Genomic DNA, 21,084 nt, shown 5'->3' with positions numbered 1-21,084 from the left:
CTATCAGCAAACAATCGTTTGATTCCAGTTCCATTAACTGCAGCATTCTGATTCAATTTCTCTTTACATTTGACAAAATGGAAAAAAGCTCACCTCACCAGAAATGTCAGTCTGAGACCCTGTATCCAGAGTTTGTCTAGAAAAACACAGCTGGGAGTTTACAGAGCTGGAACTCAAGTCTGGTTCAGATGTCTCAGTGGTCTGGTCAAGACTGAATTTCTCTCTCAGCTTTGCAAGACTCTGTCCAGGAAACAGAAAAGGAGTTGGTGTTCCTTTGCACTTTGCTGTGTTTATACCAGTTTATCTCCAAAAGATGTTTACAGAAAAGACTCCAATATAACAATTCTGGGTTTACTTCATATTAAGCATCTATCCTTTGAAGGCAAGCAGTTGGTAGTTGATGCTAAGGGTGAACAACACGTGTGACAATGTAAAAACTACTCATATGGTTTTGTGTCTCTCTTCTTTTTGCATTTTATGATTTTTTTTTAAAATTTGTAAACCAATTAAATATTTGGTTGACTAAAAAAAAAAAAAAGATCTGCTTTCAGAAATGGCAACAGAGCAATTTAGATTTGGAAGCTTTCACTGATTTAGAAAACCATGCATCTCAAAAACACATCTCTCAATTCTGTCCACTTACTATTTTAAATTGAGGTTCAGAGGTAACAGGTGCATTGTACCTTACATATAAGTTCAGAAATCTGTATTCTCTGATGGACAGAGTGGCTTTTTGAGCTAGGAACGTCACAGGCTTCAGTTTCTGCGCCTGAAATTTTATTATAATACTAGGCTCAAAGAAATTTGCGAATCCCTTATAAATATAAAACGCAGAGTATTTATCATTAGGAAAATGAGTCATGTTAAAACAAATCCACACAGAACTTGGGTCAACCATTCAAACTACCTTCATTAAATCTTGTTTTTCTCTCTCCCCTGAACTTATCGCCTTTCTGATGGACTTCAATTCACTCAGGATAGCTTTGGCCTCACACAGTTCGTACCCGCTCTGGCCTCCAGACATTTTTTGGTCAATTCTGTGGAAAGACATACTATTAATACAGAAGAGAGAAAATAACAGTAACGTCTCTGCTGTTCTACTTCAGGCAGAAGCACAGTTAGAGAACAGAAGGTAAAGAGGCAAGAGATACCGTTTCCTGTAACAGACATGCAAAGAGGAAAAAGGACATTGAAGATTCCATTAAAATTTTCCTGGGAAAAACGTCACGCTATCTAACATACACACAGTGCCCAGTGAATTTCTTTTGCTGACATCAGGAAATCTCATGGAAAAACACTTCTGCTGGATTTTAAACCACCCCAGCTGAAGTACGCGGGCCTTAGCAAAGGCAGAGGCTCCACAAGCAATTTTAATCGATCCAGTCTTGAAGACATAATGGGCACAGAGCACTGAAGACTCCTACACACGCTACCAGGAGCATAGCATTATTGCTGACAACGCCGTCAAAATTCCCGTGCCCACCATAACTCTCTACAGCATGGGAGCTTTTGGGAACACCTGTCATACTACTAACTCTTTGTGATCCTCACAGAAGGCATGTTGATTATTAGCAGCACTTCTCTACCCAGACCCACATCGTGAGGTGGACAGACAGGCAAGCCTCTCTGTTCTGATCAGCCACGCACGGAAGAAACGTAACCAGCACCATTCTTGTCTCAGCTTCCCTCTCATTCACTCTAGTCCAAGGCATCAACCATCTCCAACAGCTGCTCTGCTCAGCCAGTCACCAGGCTCTCTTTATTCACAAAATCTCTGGATAATTAATACCGTATGTCATAGACCGGACAATTTATTAAATTCCCGGACTATCAATTATTTTAAAAACTGTACTTCGAAAATAACACAACAAAAAGCCCCTAAATTTAGACATAAAAATATATTTCATTTTAGTCTTTCCATATTTACTTCGAGAAGTACAATTTGTAAACATTTCTCTGACCTCCAGTTTAACTGAATATTTCATAGCATCATAGAAATGACTGCAGCTGTGCTTCACAAAATTAAAACCACATCCATCTTCACAAAACTCAAGCATTTAGCAGGGAATAAGTTCTTTTATAAGGCAATTGGCTTTCTGTTTTTATCATCATCCATCATCTTTGCTGGAAGACATTAACCTTGTGAGTGAGGAATGAACAAACATTTTAATGATCAGAAGTGATCTCGAGCATCCCCTGCAAGAGCAACAATTTGCACAACACACCTGTAACTTAGTCTATTTTTCTTCCAGTTTTGTGCACAAAGATACCAAGGATCTAAAGCGGTCTTTAAAGCTGTGAGCATGTCTGGTTTCCTTTTTCCACGTTTCAGTTTTTGTACAAATTAGAATTGCATTGGTCTAAGAAAATTACCTATGTGACTCAGCACTCAGATTCCTATTCAATGATATATTTGTTTCAGCCTGAAAGTTCTCCAAACTCTTTCATAGGTAGGCACGCACTTACTGTCTGACAACACTCAATTTCTGGTAACTTATCAGGTTGCTAAGGTCAAATAGATATAGGATATGCCAACAATTGGGATCATGAACGAGCAGTTGGGTAATACGCCACACGCTGCCGAGTAATATGATGTGCCACATTCAAATCACAACTGCTTTATTCTGTATATAATTAAGATGGACAAGAAGGATCTCTGACATACAAGATATTCCATCATCCTGTTTTAAATTAATGGGATTAGTACTGTTTGAAAGCGGCTGACTGAATTTTAAAAACAAATGTCCATTGTGTTTCTGTGGAATGCTGTTGACAGTTTCTGAAACATGCTTTGGATTCCTATCAAAATGGCTTGTGAGCAAGCTGCTTTAAAACAATACTTCATTGTTGAATTAATATAATAAAACCAGCATGATTGGCTAACCTTTAATCCTGGGACAGCAGCATGAGTTTTTATTACCTTAAGCTTTAGAATCAATAAGTCTTTCTTCTAAATTTTGCTTCAAATGAGATCTGATTTATGGTTAAGTAAATTCAATCAGCTACCCCTTTCTCCCTTCACTCCTCGCTAGTCTTTATATATTTAAATAACAAAGAAATCTTGTATTTATGTTTTAGTCAAAATGAAGGAGGACAGAGACTTGACTGGCATCCTCCTAAAGTGCTGAGGGTTTTCAGTTCCCAACTGACTTCAAACTCTTCATACCAGAAAAAAAAACATTTTTTCATCCATTTTGATATATCTCCGATCATGATTGGCCATTTCCTGGACCCCAATTTTTTTCTCCCACTTCAGAAAAATCCTATTATATAAAACTGAGCTATTAAAGTACACAGGCAATAGCCTACAAGATGTTTTGGTTAGAACTGGGAACTGAACTCCAGCATCTCAGCTCCAAACATCATCCTTTGCAAATCCCTTCTTTGCATTTTAGGACTCTACCTGGAAGATGGAAATGCACTTCCTTTTTTCCCCACCTTTTGTCCACCTTCCCTATATATTCTGCAAGCTTTATTTTTGCTTATCTGACAGTACACTGCCATACGCAGAAGGTCCTGAAAAAAAGGGTAGATGAATCCAGACGATACTACATTAAAGCCGCAACATTGCTTCTGCTACTGGGACTAGAATACTAAGAATATACTTGAACTAGTGTACTAAGAGCACACAGCTCAGCATTCTACTGTGTAAATGTATCCTTAATGTATGGGTACATACCACAATAAGGAAAACAACTAGCATTAATAAATTTCTATTCACACGAGTCAAGAAAACATGCTTGTTAGCAAGGCTTCCTCTCCAGCGAGTTCTCTGTGGTGACAGTTCCAGTAATGTTTCATATTTTACGGCCCAACTTTTTTAAGTCAGGAGCAGCAGGGAGTGCTCAGACTGAAAAAAAATGCATTCCCTAATAGCCCAACTGGTTAAATACCCAGAATGCTCACCCGGTTCAGCATCAGCCCGTTGGACACCAGGCATGCCAGCAACTGGAACAAAGAAAGTCAGTTCTCTAACCCTCAAATTGTGACTCATTTCAAACCCTGCACAGCTGTGTACCATTTATACCTCTGAGAAGAGCACCCTCCTCCATCTCTCACTCTCTCTAGCTCAGAGGTGGGGAATGAGGAAAGAAATACCTCATTACTTTTTCAAGTGTTTTAATTTTTTTTTTTTAAACATGACATGCGAAGCAGCTGAATTCTTCCTTGGGACCTTTTAACCACCATCCTTCTTTCTGCCTCTTTGCAACACAAGCAAACCTCGTGGAAAAACAAAGAGGAGGGGGAATAGATTTCTCATGTTAACCACTTGCACGATAGGTTTCCCATTTCTACAGATTTCCTGCTTGCTAACTACAACAAAGAGTTATTAGGTGCTCATTTCTGCCCCCAATAACTCTCCCATAAGATGGATTCAATTCCACGCCAAAGAAAGAAATCGGGCAACTGAATTAAGTCAGTTTCAACTATTTTCTTTTACTCACTGTTGCAGTGTTTCAAAGCCCTGTTCCTTGTACAACAGCTCTTGCTTCATCTGAGAGAGTTCCCTCTTCAGCTTCTTAACCTTGTGTGTTAAATCAAAGCAAGAGTTAGAAAATTCCTTTTGTTAAACAGCGTAACACATGGCTTTGAACAATTAATGTATTCTCTACATCAGATGAGACTAAAAAAAAAAAGAGAGTAAAGTGTTCTACTGATATATATTAAAAACAAAAGGATCTGCTCTCTTCCTGGCGTCTATGGGCAACATGCTTTAGTATTAAAGGGACACAAGCAGATTAAATCACATTCTTTATTTGTATTGATACCACACTGTGTTATTAAACCTGAGAGAACTTTAACAAGTAATTTACTTCTCACTTGTTAAGCATGCATTCCAACTATCCTACAGGGACATGCCTGTTTATTTTTAGGCTTATTATATTTTCACTTTTTAATTCCAGGAATCTCTCAAGTCATTTGCACTGTAAAAGACAAAGCGTGGACTCCTTTCCCCCCGCCATGAACCAACCATCCTTTCTTATAAAGCTTTAGAGACACTGGATCCCTAAATATATAATCCACATTCATTTAATTCAAAGACAACAATCACTAAACACATTTGGATCGCAAATATGTGTCTATTTAAAAGAAATGTCTCTGGCAAAACATTCCCCACTTTCCCTAAATATTCATGCTCAGTTGCTTTTTAATCTTAATATTGCTATTTCAGATGTTAGCAGATGTGACTACCCTCAAAATATTTATGAGCCAAGATCAAATTTTAAAATCCTCCATTTAATTTTTTATGACCCTAAATAAATCCCCTTAGACCTCCTACTTGGTGCAATTCTTTAAAAAAAAAAAAAAAAATAATAAATGTGGGGTTCCCGTGATGCCAGGTGACTAAAAGCACTGAGCATCAGCAGCTGCTGTTGCTTTCCAAGTGACTTCAAATGCTTTGTATGTCTAAAATAACCAGTGATTTGTGGGGTCTTCCTATAGGCTTGTGATGGATATTTAGGCATTTGGGTTTGTAGCTTCTGGCTAATGAATTTTCTGTGACAGAAATAAAATGTTTTCAATCTCCATTTTCTCCAAAGCAAAATCTGTTCTCTACGTGAAGTGTTTAGGTTCCGGCTTCTGGAAGCTATCATCACTAGTTGTTTTACTTGACAGAAAACTGTTTTTATTTTGACCATACTGAATAGTTAGCATGATAAAGAGACAATATCTCTAAGTACACATTCAGCACTCCTTAACTACTACTGGTTCCCTCACTGGCATGAAAACCCCAAGAATAATCTCTCAAGCGTTCTGTTCAAGATATAGAAAATGAACAGATTATCACCTCTATGTTCCAGGTGATGTGTAAAATATGAAAAAAGTCTCAACTTTTCTGAGAAACACAGAATAGCTAAACTTTTTTTTTTTTTTTTTTTTAAATCAGAAATGTGAATGTATAGGAATAGCAGAAGTTAAACTTGGTTTCAACTTAGAGGATTGGATCATACATTTTTCCTCAAGATCATCTTCTGAGTATCCTCTGCTGTAAATTCATCATCATTTCATTATCAAAAAATGCAAGTTAGGCACATTCCCCTAGAAGGATGTGACCTACATCATAATATAGACTCTGTGTTTACTGCATCATACTTGCACTAAACTGTTCTTGTGCTCCTTGTCTTCTCCTTCAAAACTTTCATATAATTCCTGCTTTTTCACAACTTTTCACTTGTTTTATCCTTCACCTCCTTCCTACTGCTTCTGCCCATCATCTTAAGGCACCTGACAGGCCTCTCGCTTCCTTCTCCTAACGGCACCTTCAAGGAGGCTCCTGTGCTAACCCCTTTCTACTCCCAGCACTCAAGTACTAGTGAATCAACAACACCCCCCTAACCTTATTATTTTATAAAGGTGCATCCCCTGCTCACTGCACGTGCATAAAACACACTGTGGTCACACACGCTTTGTGTTGCTTGAACTATCTTACCGATTACTAATTAAGACCCCGAATGGCCCCACTCACAAGTCTACTGCAGGATCAGGTTCTTCAATTTTAGTCTTGTGAAAAAGGTCTTTCTTCTCCTGCTTATTTCATTTAACAGCTGTCTGATTTCTGACATATTTTCTCCACGACCTGTTGTGCTATAAGCAATTCATGTATCCAAAAGGCTCCACGTGCATATATTAAGCACAGCTAACAAGGAAAAGGCCAAAGGCCAATTCAGAACTTCCTCAAGTGCTGAGCTTCCCCCCTCCAGCCACCATTAACCTGATGATACCAGTAAGCCTCAGCCACTGTGAGAGAGAGAAACAGGTTTAGTATAGCTGACCTAATAGTTCGCTAAACAATGTGTGAATTCTAACGAGCTGGCTGGCAGCTTACTAATGACTAACTTTGTTTTCCATTAAGTCCACACATGCATATACTGTAAAATGCCAAAAGGTGGCACGTAAGCAAGCATCCTCAAACATTCAAGTAAGGGTAAACTGTGATAACAGTCATACCTCTCTTGCCATCTTCCATGAAAACCACTTCCCAGCCCTAGCATCACAGGGCTCCACTTTTTCTTATCTCAATAATTTTCAAATCCAGTGGCTTTGGATGACAACACACTTTATGCTGGTACAGATATTCTTGGACTGCACCCTTCTAAACTCTGTAGACAAGATTCAGGTCACCTGTTTTAAGCACATCTGCAACTTGGACTTTGCCACGCTAATAAATCAGGTATTGGGAAGCAGCAGGATATTAGGCTCCTTGACCCCACGAAACAATGAAGAGAGGAGAGCATCTCCCAGAAAAGAATTACTGTGATTAACATATCTGCCTCTCTCCTCAGTGAGCAAATTGTAGATCTGCAGCCAAGAGGTGATTCAGTGTTTCTGCATCTTGAACCGGGAGGTGATCAGAGCTAAGTAATGGGAAAACCAGCACAGGACCATGTCTGAATTTCCCCCTTTGACTTGTAGGTGACTGTATTTAAATTTGGTCTTTTGTTTAGCTCTTCAACAGCGCTATTAATCTTCCAAAGATACTAGTGATCCCCTTGCCAAAGAGAACATCTGTTACTGCTCCACTTATTTTAGAAAGAAGCTCTCGCCTTGTCTCTTCATTCTTGTTCCTGACAGGGTCCTTACTGCTGTTGATTCTCCCTACTAAGTTTTTCCTCCCACCTCCTCCAGTGTTGAAGTAAGTTCTCTCACTAGCCACTTGCCCTTCTCCTTAAAGGATAAGAGACTACAAATTGAGATTGGTAAAGATGAAGAGGTGTACAAGCAGTCAGGAGGGCAACATCTGGATGCCAGTTGTTTTACACAGTGTATTCCATCCCCGATTTATACCGAGCTTTAAAATTTCAATGAGCTATTCCACAGCTCCTTGTAAACATTGTTCGGATTCCTAATCACAACTCTTCCTCCAGGTAAAGGAGGTGGTTAACTTTCTCAAGGCTTCTACGAGTGCCGCTCTGTGCAGAAACCGGCAGGGGGCAATGGAAGAGCTGAGGAACTGCGCTGCTTGTGCTGCTGCTGCTGCTGCTGCTGCTCCAGCTGCTACTGCTGCTCCAGCTGCTGCTGCTGCTGCGGATGTGTGCCAGCCTTCAGGAAGGCGCTGTGCTGTGAGATTTTAACCTGCATGGTTCGATCTCATTTTTTTCATTATTAACTACAAAAAGCCTAAGCTATCCATACAGCATTATATGCCAAAGCTTAAATAAATCAACTCCCTATACAGATTTTAAATGTCTTCCACACCATTTCCTCCTTATTCAAGATAAATTCACTAGAGACCAATGAATGTGTGAATGCAAGTTCTTTATATGGAGTCTGTTAGTGACCATGCTGAACACAGTTCACCGAATAACGGATTTTTGTTCACTGGAAATTTCAAAATGCAAACACAAACTTTCATTCTTGATCTGAACTGTTCCATTTTGATAAAACGGAGCGAAGTTTCACACCATTACTGAAAAGTGTTTTTTAAACCAACAGAAATTTTTGAGGCAGTTTATGTAGCCAACGGTGCATTTCTTACAGAAGAAAGGTGTGTAAAAGCAGTCATCTAGCTGCAGCTCACCTTGGCCTACTACTTTTTTATTTTCACCTAACAATTTTTACTCTTCCTTTCAAAAACAAAAGCATCCAAGTGAAAATGGTTATCAGATTTATTTAAACCCACATGTAATTAGAATATATGTCGAAGTTTCCCCAAAATATGTTATCTGAAAGTAACAGACAGAGCTTTAAAAATTCATTTAAAGCCTCTGAATGGTATTTAATGAGAATATCAAGTTTCAGTACCAGGGTACAAGATACATCTGCTAGTTCAAGCTTCGCTTATTCTATAGTCATAAACTTTGCACACAGAATACAAATGAATATGAGTTAAGCACTCTCACCCTTAATCTTGTAGTGGAGATTTCAGCCTTCAGAATGTCAGGGTCATACTTTGTGCTTGATGAGGAGCCTGAGAACACTTTACACGAAAGACAAAAAAAAAAAAAAAAGGAGAAATATTTAAGTACTTTTAGATCATCAATTAGTCCCTTCCTTGGTGAATTCTCATTGACCTATGTGTTGGTTTTGGCTGGGATAGAGTTAATTTTCTTCATTTGGATTTGTGCTGGAAACTGTTGATAATGCAGGGATGTTGTAGTTACTGCTGATCAGTGCCTACACAGAGTCGAAGCTTTTTCTGCTTCTCACCCCACCCCAACCAGCGAGTAGGCTGGGAGTGCACCAGAAGTTGGGAAGGGACACAAGCCAGAGCAGCTGGACCCAACTGACCCGAGGGATATCCCATACCGTATGGCATTGTGCTCAGCATATAAAGCTGGTGGGAAAAAGGAGCAAGAGGGTGACATTCAGAGTTACAGCATTTTGCCTTCCCAAGTAACCGTTACGCACGATGGAGCCCTTGCTTTCCTGGAGATGGCTGAGCGCCTGCCTGCCTGCCCATGGGAAGTAGTAAATGAATTCCTTCTTTTGCTTTGCTTGCATGCACAGTTCTTGCTTTACCTATTAAAGCGTCTTTACCTCAACCCACAAATTTTCTCACTTTTACTCCTCTGATTTTCTCCACCATCCCACTGGGGCAGGGAGTGAACGAGAGGCTGTGAGGGGCTTAGTTGCCGGCTGGGATTAAACCGTGACAATCTAAAACTACAAAGTACAGAAAAACATACAATATTTTTTTAAAAATATATCATTCTATAGAGTAGTCAGCATTGCAGGATGGCAATAATTAATGAATAATCAAAATTTCCCCTTTTTTTCCCCTGTCACTCGCTCTCCTCCTTTGCTCATCCCAGGATTCTAAAGCTGCACCTCATTCTCCCTGGCTTTCTATCCCCATTCTTCTACCTGAGCCATCTTGTGATCACCTCTTCCTGGAAGCTGTGATTTCTAAGGAGATTTATTCAGAAGTCTCAGAGGTCTGCTACTCAGTTCTTCCGCAGCTGTCCATGTTAATTTATCACACTATCTACTTCCAAGAGAGATGTCTGGCCAACAACAGGCCTCTGACGGCACTTTACTGCATGGCAGTTCCTTGCCCAACACTGTAACACGTATCCCTACTTCACCCCTGACCACAGCACACAGGCTACAAAATTATTGTATGCTATTCTTGTAAAGCAGAAACAAATTCCCTTCTTGGTCTATTGTAGATACCTGTCAACACGGTAGGGTCATTTCTGTACGCAGCCATGAAGTGCAAGAGATCCTACTTACTTTGAACCTAGATTTGGCAGAATTTTGTTCCGACAAACTGCATGACAAAATAGATTTCAGAGCCAACTGCTCTAAACCACAGCTCAAAGGAGTTCAGTTGTATCAGAGAGAAGAGGGTTCTCTCCAGCAGAATATCTTTGTATTAAATAATAATAATAATAAAAAAGTAGGGATGCTATCTCTAAAAAAGCCAGAGTACAAGGTGTTCATAGCAAACCTTGAAAACTCATCTTAAAGAGAAACAGGATCCCCTGCAAGGCACAGATCAAAGAAGGCAGATTGTATTCTCTCCAGTACTTACAGCTTGTACGAGAGCTTGATTTTTCTTTGTAGGCATCATTCAGCCGCACATACTCATCCAGTGCAAGTGCTAGCCTCTGTTCTTTCACCTGGTACAGTTCTTTCTGAGTACTGAGAGCATCCTGGGCTATCATAAGATAATCTTTTAACATTCTCTCTTGTTCTTGCCTCCATTGTTTCCTGGGATCTTCTATTTGCGTTGTTTCTTTATGGGAGAAAAAGAAAGGATTTAAAGAGACCTCTGCTGAAACCCACCGACGACTAAATTGTTTCTTTGCATGTAATCCACAATTATAGAACTCCAAACCATAGCTTGTCTTTCATTACTAAGCCAATGTTCAATTTTATTTAAGGTTTTCTTTGCCACAATAGCGTGTGTAAGAAACAATATTTAAGGGATTGATTGCAAAATTAGGAATTAGGGTGCAACAAGTAAATGCTTACTTAGATCATTTCTACACCTTCAACCTTGAATTAATAACATGGTGAAACTCAAGAAAAAACCTTATTTTTTGCATCAGAGTGTTGGGAAATAACTGGTCAATGAAGTCTTTCAATGACATCTTCAAATTTCTGAACAAAAATGTAAGTATTCTTAGCTATTACATTTTTTTTCAACCCTTCTCCTCCCCACTTCATTACAGACTTAGGTTATTCATGTTCTATAGTGGTTATCTCTCTCCTTTCCCTCTATGAAAATGGTTTTATCTTTTCCCCTGTAACTGAACTAACAGATCATTAACTCTCCAGATCACCTCACCAAGCTCTATCCCTATCCCTGCTAGGCATCTGATCCAAGATACAACTTTCTTTTATGGTCAATAGGCAGAGAGGGTCACCCTCAGAGGGCACTTCACTCCATCAAAGACAGGTGCCCAAGATACATGGGACTGAACTGGGTTTTTGAGGTGTCTACTTCTTCCCACTGACTACCCAGGTAATATAAATGAGTAGGTGGGAACAGACCCTTCATTCACAAAGGATTTCAGATCAACCTTTTCAACTCCAGCAGCTACACAGAAGGCAGACTTGCATAGAATGCATAGACAAGAGGATCTGACATAATGTAATGGTATATATTAAGAAAGCATGCGATGAGACCAATCTAATTGTAGGTTTTAAGATTTTTTTAATGTACACATGCAATAAGGAAGGGTTAAGGCTGAACGTTCAACCGTATCATTAATATTTCCTGACTTAGTTCAGCACTTTTTGAAGCTGTATAATGAATATTCTTCCTTTAAATCTGTACTAAGTACAAACACGTTTTCATCAGACATAGCCATGAAAAGCTTGAAATCTAAATGCAAGCATGCCCCACACTTCATTTTCTTCTTGAGCTACGTATTACAAATCTACATAGATCTACATAGATAAAAAGTAACATTCAGTACTGAAGTATTTAAGAGCAAAGTATTTACTTCAGAATTTTTACGCGAAAAGGAGGAGGTAATTTATTCCCTGGGTTAGATTTCTGCCACTCGAGTTCTCTGAATTGCTTTACTGGGAGAACCAATGCAGGGGGGAAAAAATGGGAACATGTGTCTGAAGACAGAGGTGGGGGGAGCAGGGCAGGGAGAACTGCAGCAGAACCAAGCTGAGTGAAAGCACTCTTTTCACCATCGTATATCAAAACAGATTTGTAACAGCAAAAGCAGATAAGGACACATTCTGGTTAATAACAATTTCCCATACAGAGTAACTACCAGTTTTTCAAACACCTGTTTGGGTGTTAATATCACATAAACCAGAAGACATGCAAGTAAAAAGAAGCATCCCATAAAACTACCCCTGGGGAATCCTAAACTGACCACGCCTATGGAAGTACTGATGCTTTTAAAACCAAACAAATACGCACACATATACCCCCCTCTCCACCATTTACAAACACAACCAGCTTTTGTATTTCTGCTTGGGAAAGGTATTAGATGTGCACAATGGATGCACAGAGAGCATAAATCACGTAAACCCAAGTGCACTGCATAAAAGATTAAAGCAGAGCAGCTTTATACACAGTTGGTTTTCTAATAACCCCGACAGGAACACTCTCTCCAAAAAACTAACTATAGCTACAGACACACACACACACTCACGTCCATGTTTATAGCCACCTGCTCTTTTTCACAAAGATACCAGGCACACAAAGAAGCAAATCGATACCTTTTCTCTCCTGAACGGTCAACACATGTCCCTATCTGTGGCCACTTACTGCTGTTGTGCTTTAACACACCTCCACATTCGCAGGTATTTACACAAGATAAGAAGTGCTGGTTTCCAGACCTGTCCTTTTTTGTGAAGCAGGATGAAGAGCATGAAGGAGGATTCTCATGGGTCAATGATCAAATAGGATAAATGCAGTTATGTTGGTTTTGTAGAAAAATGTAATGATGTGATTGTGTTTTAAGAGTGCAACCAGCAGCCACCAAATAATCTTACAAGATTGGAAGGTCTCATCTTCGAGCATGTTGTAGGTAATTGCCTTGTAGGTTTTAAGTGAGGATTGCTCAACATGCAGCCCAAAGACCAAATGGAGCCTGCAGAGTTCTAAAACGTGGCCTACAGATGCCCTGTCCTTGGGACTGCAAGAGAAGGACAAAGCTGATCAACAGCAGATTGTCTTGTATTGCTGACAAAGACAATCAAACATATTATTTTTTTGCCTCTCCAAGCTGCATGTGTGAAAAAAAAACCCCAAAAAACTATGGTTATACAAGCTAACATCTATTATACTAATAGTCATAAACAAGTTAAAGGTGACACCGTGTTTTAAAAATTGCACCCTAATTTTAGCATACTGAGGTTTGGGTATTTGCTTGTGTAGGTACATTGACTGGTCAAATTATTCTCAGCCAATTCGATCTGCATGTATTTCATTCTGGAACAAAAACTCACATGGGAAAATATATAAGCTGGAAAATGCAGAGCAGTACTGAAATGACTATGCCAGAATTGTTACTCAACCTTTACCAAGCAGAAAAGGCTCTGGAATATTTTTGATTCTAGGCCTTCTTAAATATTACAAAGTGGAAAACCCCAAAAAGCATATCACTTGTTTGGCAAGTTATTCATATATTTTATGTGTATGTACATATATATGTATAGGTATCTACACACACACACACACGTGTGCCTGTAGCAGTACCATATGCTTGTACGTCTATAATTTTCAGTGGTCACAATTTTAATCAGCAGGTTTACCCCACAGAGAAAAACAAAACAAAACAAAGAACTATGGATAATATTTCTGGTACTGTAAGTGCTTGCATTTTGAAAAGTCTGTTCATTTGTACCTTCCAAGAGGCAATACATTTTTCTGAAAAGCAGAGGTCTTTCAAATATTTATACTTCTCAGAGTAAAGCCTCACAAAGATAAGGGGTTTGTTTTCCCTTAGAGGAGAACGCTTTAAGCACCTGCTGTTAAGGTCAAACCAGTATACACAAGAGTATTATTGGGATAGTTACATGCATGTCATTGAAGAAATAGCTTGCCCAACATTTCAAAAGGAGATGTGAAGTCCTTCCTGCTTAAACCAAAGAGTGAGTTTTAAACCACAAAGAACATCCAGACATTTTCCTACCCTTATTATTCAACAGCTGGTGTAAAATAAACTTGGGCGATCTCATTCCTTTTTTAGGGCAGATGAACGTTTCCACTGGTGACTGCAACAGGATGCCTTACAACCTTGTCTGCAGCTGACAGGAACCATCCAACAAACAGACTGCTAGCCAGGCAGACAGGGAGGTGGTGTTTCTGCTGGTCAGGTGAGGAGTAAGCACTGATTATGGGCGCTAGACAGAATTTAGGGTTGGGGTTGTACCTGTTCTAGAAAATGCTAACTGGACTTCAACCATCAGCACTGGAGAACAAACAAACCACCCCGCTGGGCATGACTTCTCCAACACTTTCGGATAGTTAAATTCAAGAGTTCAGCTGTTTCTTGGAGAGAAAATGAAGAAGATAGACTGGCCATCATTTTCCATGGCATAAAGTTAGATATGAACTAAAGGAATCTCCTTAAAATGGATCTTTAAACAACTAAGAGTTGCACATCGGGCTCTATTAAGAGCACTGCTTAGGTTTAAAAGAATCTTCATCTATCAACCTCCTCTGTCCAATCATAATGTAGATTAACAACCCATAGTAACAGAATGAAGAAGGTGGTGGCGTACCTAACATTCAAGTTAGACACTTCTAATTTGCCTTGGTTTTAGTGTAAATTGGCAAAGTCACTTGCAAGTAAAAATTACCCAATTTTCTTAAGAGATCTTGATTTAAAACCAATTATTTTAACTTTAAACAAACTACTGCAAGTGTGTAGTTAATAAATTCATACAAAAATTATAACCAAGCAATTTAGTTCCTCCTGTTTTTAAAGATGCGAGTGACAACCCACACTGGGGGGAAAAATTCTGTGAGACAGAGCGCGCTTGTGGTCTCAGCCAGCGGAATCGCACAAGCGGCAGGACGGCACGCTCCACCCAAGGACGTTCCTGTGCGCCGAAACGATCACGGCTCCGTAAGGCAGGAGAGGAAGCTGCACTGGCTTTAATCATCCTGCTATTCATGAAATGCACTCTTCCTGGCTCACTGCCAGCCGGCTTCGATGCACTTAAACTCAGCCCAAACAATCATTCAAAGCCAACACGCCAGGGCTGACTTTATGCCTTGGAAATTTTGTTTATTCCTTTGACTCGAACTTGCTTCAAGGGCAGCAAAGCTATACATGTTCTGTGTGATTATACATACGAGATACATAGGATAGAGGCAATAGTCAGGGATGCCATTCTTTTTATTAAGCAAGATATTTTCCTATGTTTTGTTCCTGTCTGCTATCAGGAAGCTCTGCCAAATTTTTACAGTCTGCTTGAACAGAAGGAAACTATTACCTTATCAGCAGTAGATTGTATTTCCCTAAAATACATGAAATTAAAATCCCACTACTAAATCCCACGGGGAAGGGAAGGGAAGGGCTCCCTGACGCCCTACTGCTAGACATGAGAGAACTGGACATTTTACTACAGGCTTAACAATAAGTGGAAGCAATAGTTTTCCAACATGTCCCCTTGCCAAACAAAATAATAGCATCGACTGGCTCTAGAGCAACCCACATGTAAGCTGCCTTCAGTCAGACACGTTGCGTTTAAGCAACACAGAACAAGTACTCTCAGGGAGTCCCAGTTAAAAAAATGCCAGAGATGCTAGGTGGCTGCTTGGGAAGGACACACAGACAGCAAGAGGAGACAAAATCGTGACACTTTTCTCTTCAGGATGAAAAGTACACTCTCATCTGTTTAAACACATGCCCTTATTATTCCAGTTTGTAAATGCAGCAGAATCACCATTGCAGAAGAGACGGTATTCCAAGGGAAACTAGTTGACCTGGCTAGAAACAAGGACCAGAGACTTCAGCTCCCATGGAGGAGGGAACTGCATGTCACAGCTGGAGCTGCTGTGACAGCCCTCCTTCTTGGCAGGGACGGCTTCCACCACATCACCTCAGCCCCCATTCCCCAACGTTGCACAACCACATGTTCTCCTTTGCCCAGTCTCTGGTGCTCATGCAACCCCGCACAAAGCCTATGCAATGTACTAAACCCACCCAAACACTCAAAAAGATAACACGAAAGCAGATACATCACATTCTGGCAGGTCAGGTGAGTCGTGCTATGTCACCTAAGGTCCAACAAGCCAGTATAAAGGAGGAAGAGCCACCCAGCTTGGGAAGGAACTAGACATCCCTTTTTTTGGCAGCAGTAAGCCTACTCACAGATCTAGTTATCCATTAGAATGTTAAGTATGGATCTATGCATCAATACCATGCACCTTCTCCCTCACAGACTAACTTACAGGAAAGTTTCCCTACCAGGAAACGAGGGCTACAAGGCAAGAGACGGCCAAACGGCAGCAGCTGCCCCCTGAAAAGAGGGGCGCTCAGACCGACGCAGAAGCGTGCCGCGCACAGCCGGCCGTGCTCCGGGCTGCACCACGTCGCAACTCAGCTAGATGCTTTGCGTCAGGGTGGCGATTTCTCAGCGTTAAATGGCAAGTTTTCATCAGTTCGCTAAGTGATGAAAAGGTAACTCCACCACACCCGACATCTCTGGTTATCTTGCATGCTGACCGCAGGACTATTACCTCCAAGCACGCTGAACCCCACCTTCAAGAGAGCAACACAGGCCTCCAAGAGCTGACTACATCCAGGATCCCTCAGTCACTGGTGCTTCTCCTGAAGCCCAGTGGCTGTTGAAAACGTGTAAGCTAAGCCCAGATTCTTTTTCCAACGCCTTCGGTGTGGTAGGATTACGTCCTGCTCCACACGGATGGTTTGAGGAGGGGATACCTGGAAAGCAGCCTACCGCGTGCTGAGGGCAAGCCAAAGGGGGGCCACTTGCAGCAAAGGAGAACCCAGATTTCAATGGCATCTCACACCAAACTCTCTCAAGATGGCACAAACAAAGCCAACAACCACCCTTTGACATACAACATCAGAAGAGGAAAATAGTGTCTGACATCAACCATCGCAGGGTAACGCAAATTAGCTTGGTGGTGGGTGGTGAAAGCAATTTTATCAACATTACATAATCACTATGGATACGTTTATTCTACAAGTATATCCCACGTTCCTTGATAAACAAACTGGCTTTCAAATCTGCAGCACTTTTGCCTGCAATCAGACAAAAAAACACTCGGGGGGAGAAAAAAGACTGCAAATATTACTTCATCGTACTTCAGCTGGCACAACAAATATTGCAGGCAGCTGAGACGCAAGTCTTAATGAACAGCAAAGGAACAAATGCACTAGTACTAGTTTCAGGAAGAATAACCAAGTGTTATTAGACTGGCGTAAGGAATGCACTTTATTGCTTACATAACTAGAGGCTTTCTTATTCCTTTCCCCCCCCACACACTTTTTAGAATACTTACAATTCAAACAACAAAAAGAAGCAATTTGTACCCAAAAATTTGAGGAAGAATGCACAAATATTACATCATTTCACCCTGATATGTTTAATAGGTACATCAAGAATATCACATTACAGAGAGAGCAGTTTCAGTAAGACACTGAAGCCCAACAAGATAACACATACAATGTCTTAAAAATGATCTAACACATTAATGGATACTCAGAGCAAATCACATTCTAGCACGTAATAAGATGGAATATGGGTTCTAAAGAGAGAAGACATGGAGGAAAATTAGATTATTCAGAGTATGCTTGGAAACGAGCTCTCTACAGTTTGTTTCCTGCCATAGAACTTGCACACAAAAAATGCCTCCTCTCTTCCAGATACATTCTTCACTCTTCCATAAAATAATTCTGGGCTTGAATTTGAGTAACGAGAGAAAACAAGAATGTTTTCCAGCTATAGTGTGCAAGCATGAGCAGATTTCCAAGAAATATTTATTCAGAGATTTTTATGAAGAAGTACTGAACGTGTTATCCTTATGGCACATTAGTTTCCTCTACATATCGGGTAGCATATGCTTACATATCTTAAGAGTCAAATGCAGCAGAAACTCTGAGCTTTTTGCTCTACATTATCCAGTAAGTAGGTAATGTTCTACGGCTATGGCTATCGGAACTAAGACTTAAGAAAAAGATGCATGTATGATCTTTACATAAAAGTCAGCAGCTAAAATGATCTTTAATGCAGAGCCTTCATTGCTTGAGCCCTCCTTCTGTAGCCAGCGTGCATCAGATTACTCTAATCCCTTCCTACAGCCAGGGCACGATAAAGATACTTACCTATGAATAAGATTCAAGATAAGACACACTGCACTTGGGTTTTCACCATATGTGTTTGCTGACAGAAAAGAGTCTTCACAATTGTTTCCCAAACGCTTGCACGTCACCGCTTGCTTCTGATGGTGGCGGGTCGTGGGAACAAACAGTGCACGTTTATGATCACGATACACCATTCGACTCCCTCAAGCTAATGATAATTGCAGACTCATGGTGGGATTTTCAGATTTCTTCCTTGTTTGAAAATAGTTTGGCATACTTTTATAGATGCAGATGCACTAGAAGTCCCAGGCTGGAGCAGAGAAGAGTCAGTCTATCCACAAAAATCCCTCTGTTAGATAAACCAGTTGCACAAGCGTAAATTGGCATGAAAGCCTTTAAGATTACAACAGAAACAGAATACCCATAGTTAAAATATTGTATTGTAAGTGTCAAACAGTGTAGGTAAATAGCTAGGCTTTGAAATTTTAAGAAGGAAGGAAAACAAGAAGGGAAATCGGGACCTCTGATGAATTCTGTTCTCAGCTAAGCAGACACAAATCCCTCTACCTCTATGCTTCTTGATGTTTTATCATCACCAACTCAATTTGCTTTTTCATTGTGGATGGAACAGTGATAGAAAGCTGTCTCTGGGAACAGTGATAGAAAGCTGTCTCTGGGAAAGGTACATTCTTGCTTCCAATGTGGACAATTAAAACTAACAAGGGAGGAGCTGCAGAAGCAGAGAAGGCAGATGTCCAACACCGTTTTGAAAAGTGCTGGGGGTGGAGGGCAGGGAGAAAAATCATCATATTAAACAGAGAGTGGCAAAAAAGGAGTGATGTGATGGTCTGAAATACTACTGGGATAGGAGCAGCTATTCCTTCCTATCCTTATCTTTTAAATACCGTCATTCAGTTCCTTTCTGTTATCTTTGCTGCTTGACATTACTAACAGCAGAGTATGTATTCTATAGGTTAACTAGATCTATGTGATGAAGAAAACAACTACTTGCCTGGTTATTCCTGAGCCTGAAAAATAAGAACTGTAAGTAAAGGGGATAAGTTATTTAGGAATACGTAGGGTGTTGAAGGCAAGACAGAACTTCTCCCAGCCCACGATTCCCTCGGACTATTCATGTCAAGCCAAAAGTACAAGTTTCCCATTCTTGCTCCCGTTAACTCCACTGCTGTTCATCTACACATACCCCATGCAATGATCCAGATCAGAAAACCTGAGCAACTGGGGGAAGGAAGAGGAGGCGGAGGATGACAACTCACACCCCTCGGGAAGCAGACTGCTTCCCCAGTGCCTGTGTTTACTACATACACCCACACGATGTGGGGGCAGGAACCAGAACAAGCAATGACTGCTGCTTTAGCTGCCGCCACCACCTGAGAAGTGCACCTGGAAATCACAGCCTCAGAGTCAAAACTGCTTCCCGGCAGGGCGCGGAACGGATGAAAGTTCAAGGGTGTCATTTCAAATACCTTTAACCAGCGCTGCCACGAAAAGCAGCTGTCCCCTGTCTCTTCCGCCTGCCTATTCATTCATATCTCGCCAGGTCACCTTCCTTCTCTTGCTTGCATAAATAGGGGTGTGGAAACGAGAGCAAATAGCAACTTTTTTTTTTTTTTTTTTTTTTTTCCATACCAGATTAGTTTCAACTCGAATCAAGCTCCCTGATCTGATTCACTGTCTGGCCATGCAAATGTCCATGCCAGTATAAGCAAAAACATTGCAGGGACAGAACAAAAGGCCAGAGGTAGCAATAGAGCAGGACCAATTCTTTCAGAGATTGTATCAGCTTAAAAGTGTTTGCAAATAGCAAGCTCTAAGAGCATAAATATTTGCATCTCGGCCACTTAACACCTGACGTTGAAAACCTTGCAGAAGAATTGGAAAATTTTGAAACTTATGACTTTGCCTGTAGATACATGAAATAAAATGGAGTAATAGGTTCGCATTATTTTTAGTATTGCCTTCAGTTCCTAACTGTGTTATTTAGCACAATTAGTAAATGTTAGCAAATTAGCTGAAGTAGATGAACACACGAGTACATATAAGCAATAACAATTATAAGAGTGACCAGCGTAAGTGATAAAATCTTTGGACTCTCCCAAACCACAGTAAGAAGGATCCTGCACTAAAAGAACTCCCCGGTCCCTGAACACTAAAACCCATCCCTTCAGTCATCCCTCTAACAAAGGGCGCTACTGCACCACAGGGTAAGCGTTTAGGTTCTTACAGTATTAGCTACCCACATCATACGCATGTTCTGTCTTGCCAGATGGCCTGTAATCTGGTCTCCCTTGAAGCTGAAAGCATCACATTAAAACTCCTAATTGGGGTAATATATTCATAATGACCTCAGTTAGTGTTTCTCAAAGTGGGTTACATCACCCAAAAGGATCATGAGAAAGCTCTAAGGCAATCAGTAAGAGCTAGAAAAAAAATAAACTATATTTGAAAAAAAAAAAACCAACAACAAAACACCCTCTCATTAAAATATATAAAATTATAGAAAATGTGTGATGATAATAAAACCAAATTATACTTAAACATACTGACACCAAAAGAAAGTTCCTCAAGTCTGAGGGAGTGTTTTACAATTGTGGGCTGCTCAGAGGCAACTCTTATCCCCATGTGGAGAAGAAATGGGAGATTCCACTGGGAGTTAAGGAAAGCAGGCTTTTCTCAGATTTGTATGGGAGAAGGGAAGGTAAAGGACTAAGACTGATGATTACACAGATGGGGAAAATATTTTTTTTTAAAGAAAGATATTTTGATTCAAATACATTTTGAAGAATTACAGAAATTTGGCAAAATTTTTAGAACTTTGCAAGGTTCAGCCTAGCACTGTTTTCTTGAAATCTGTGGGAGT

At 40.3% G+C, this 21,084-nt stretch overlaps 1 protein-coding gene across 6 annotated transcripts in view; it reads right to left on the bottom strand.

The window, feature by feature from the left end:
- Window positions 1-21,084, bottom strand: part of WWC2 (WW and C2 domain containing 2) — a 104,986-nt gene that overhangs the window by 43,051 nt on the left and 40,851 nt on the right. For all 6 annotated transcript variants that reach the window (XM_040601361.1, XM_040601273.1, XM_040601602.1 and 3 more), the window contains exons 3-7: window positions 10,478-10,681; window positions 8,844-8,920; window positions 4,446-4,525; window positions 908-1,037; window positions 94-240 (exon numbers count right to left, since the gene is read on the bottom strand). In XM_040601361.1, coding sequence (XP_040457295.1) covers window positions 94-240; window positions 908-1,037; window positions 4,446-4,525; window positions 8,844-8,920; window positions 10,478-10,681 — 638 coding nt within the window. The remainder of the gene's footprint in view (window positions 1-93; window positions 241-907; window positions 1,038-4,445; window positions 4,526-8,843; window positions 8,921-10,477; window positions 10,682-21,084) is intronic.

Source organism: Falco naumanni, chromosome 1 (genome assembly GCF_017639655.2).
Source record: "Falco naumanni isolate bFalNau1 chromosome 1, bFalNau1.pat, whole genome shotgun sequence".
NCBI classification, from domain to species: Eukaryota; Metazoa; Chordata; class Aves; order Falconiformes; family Falconidae; genus Falco; species Falco naumanni.
This window is presented reverse-complemented; position numbering and strand designations above follow the sequence as displayed.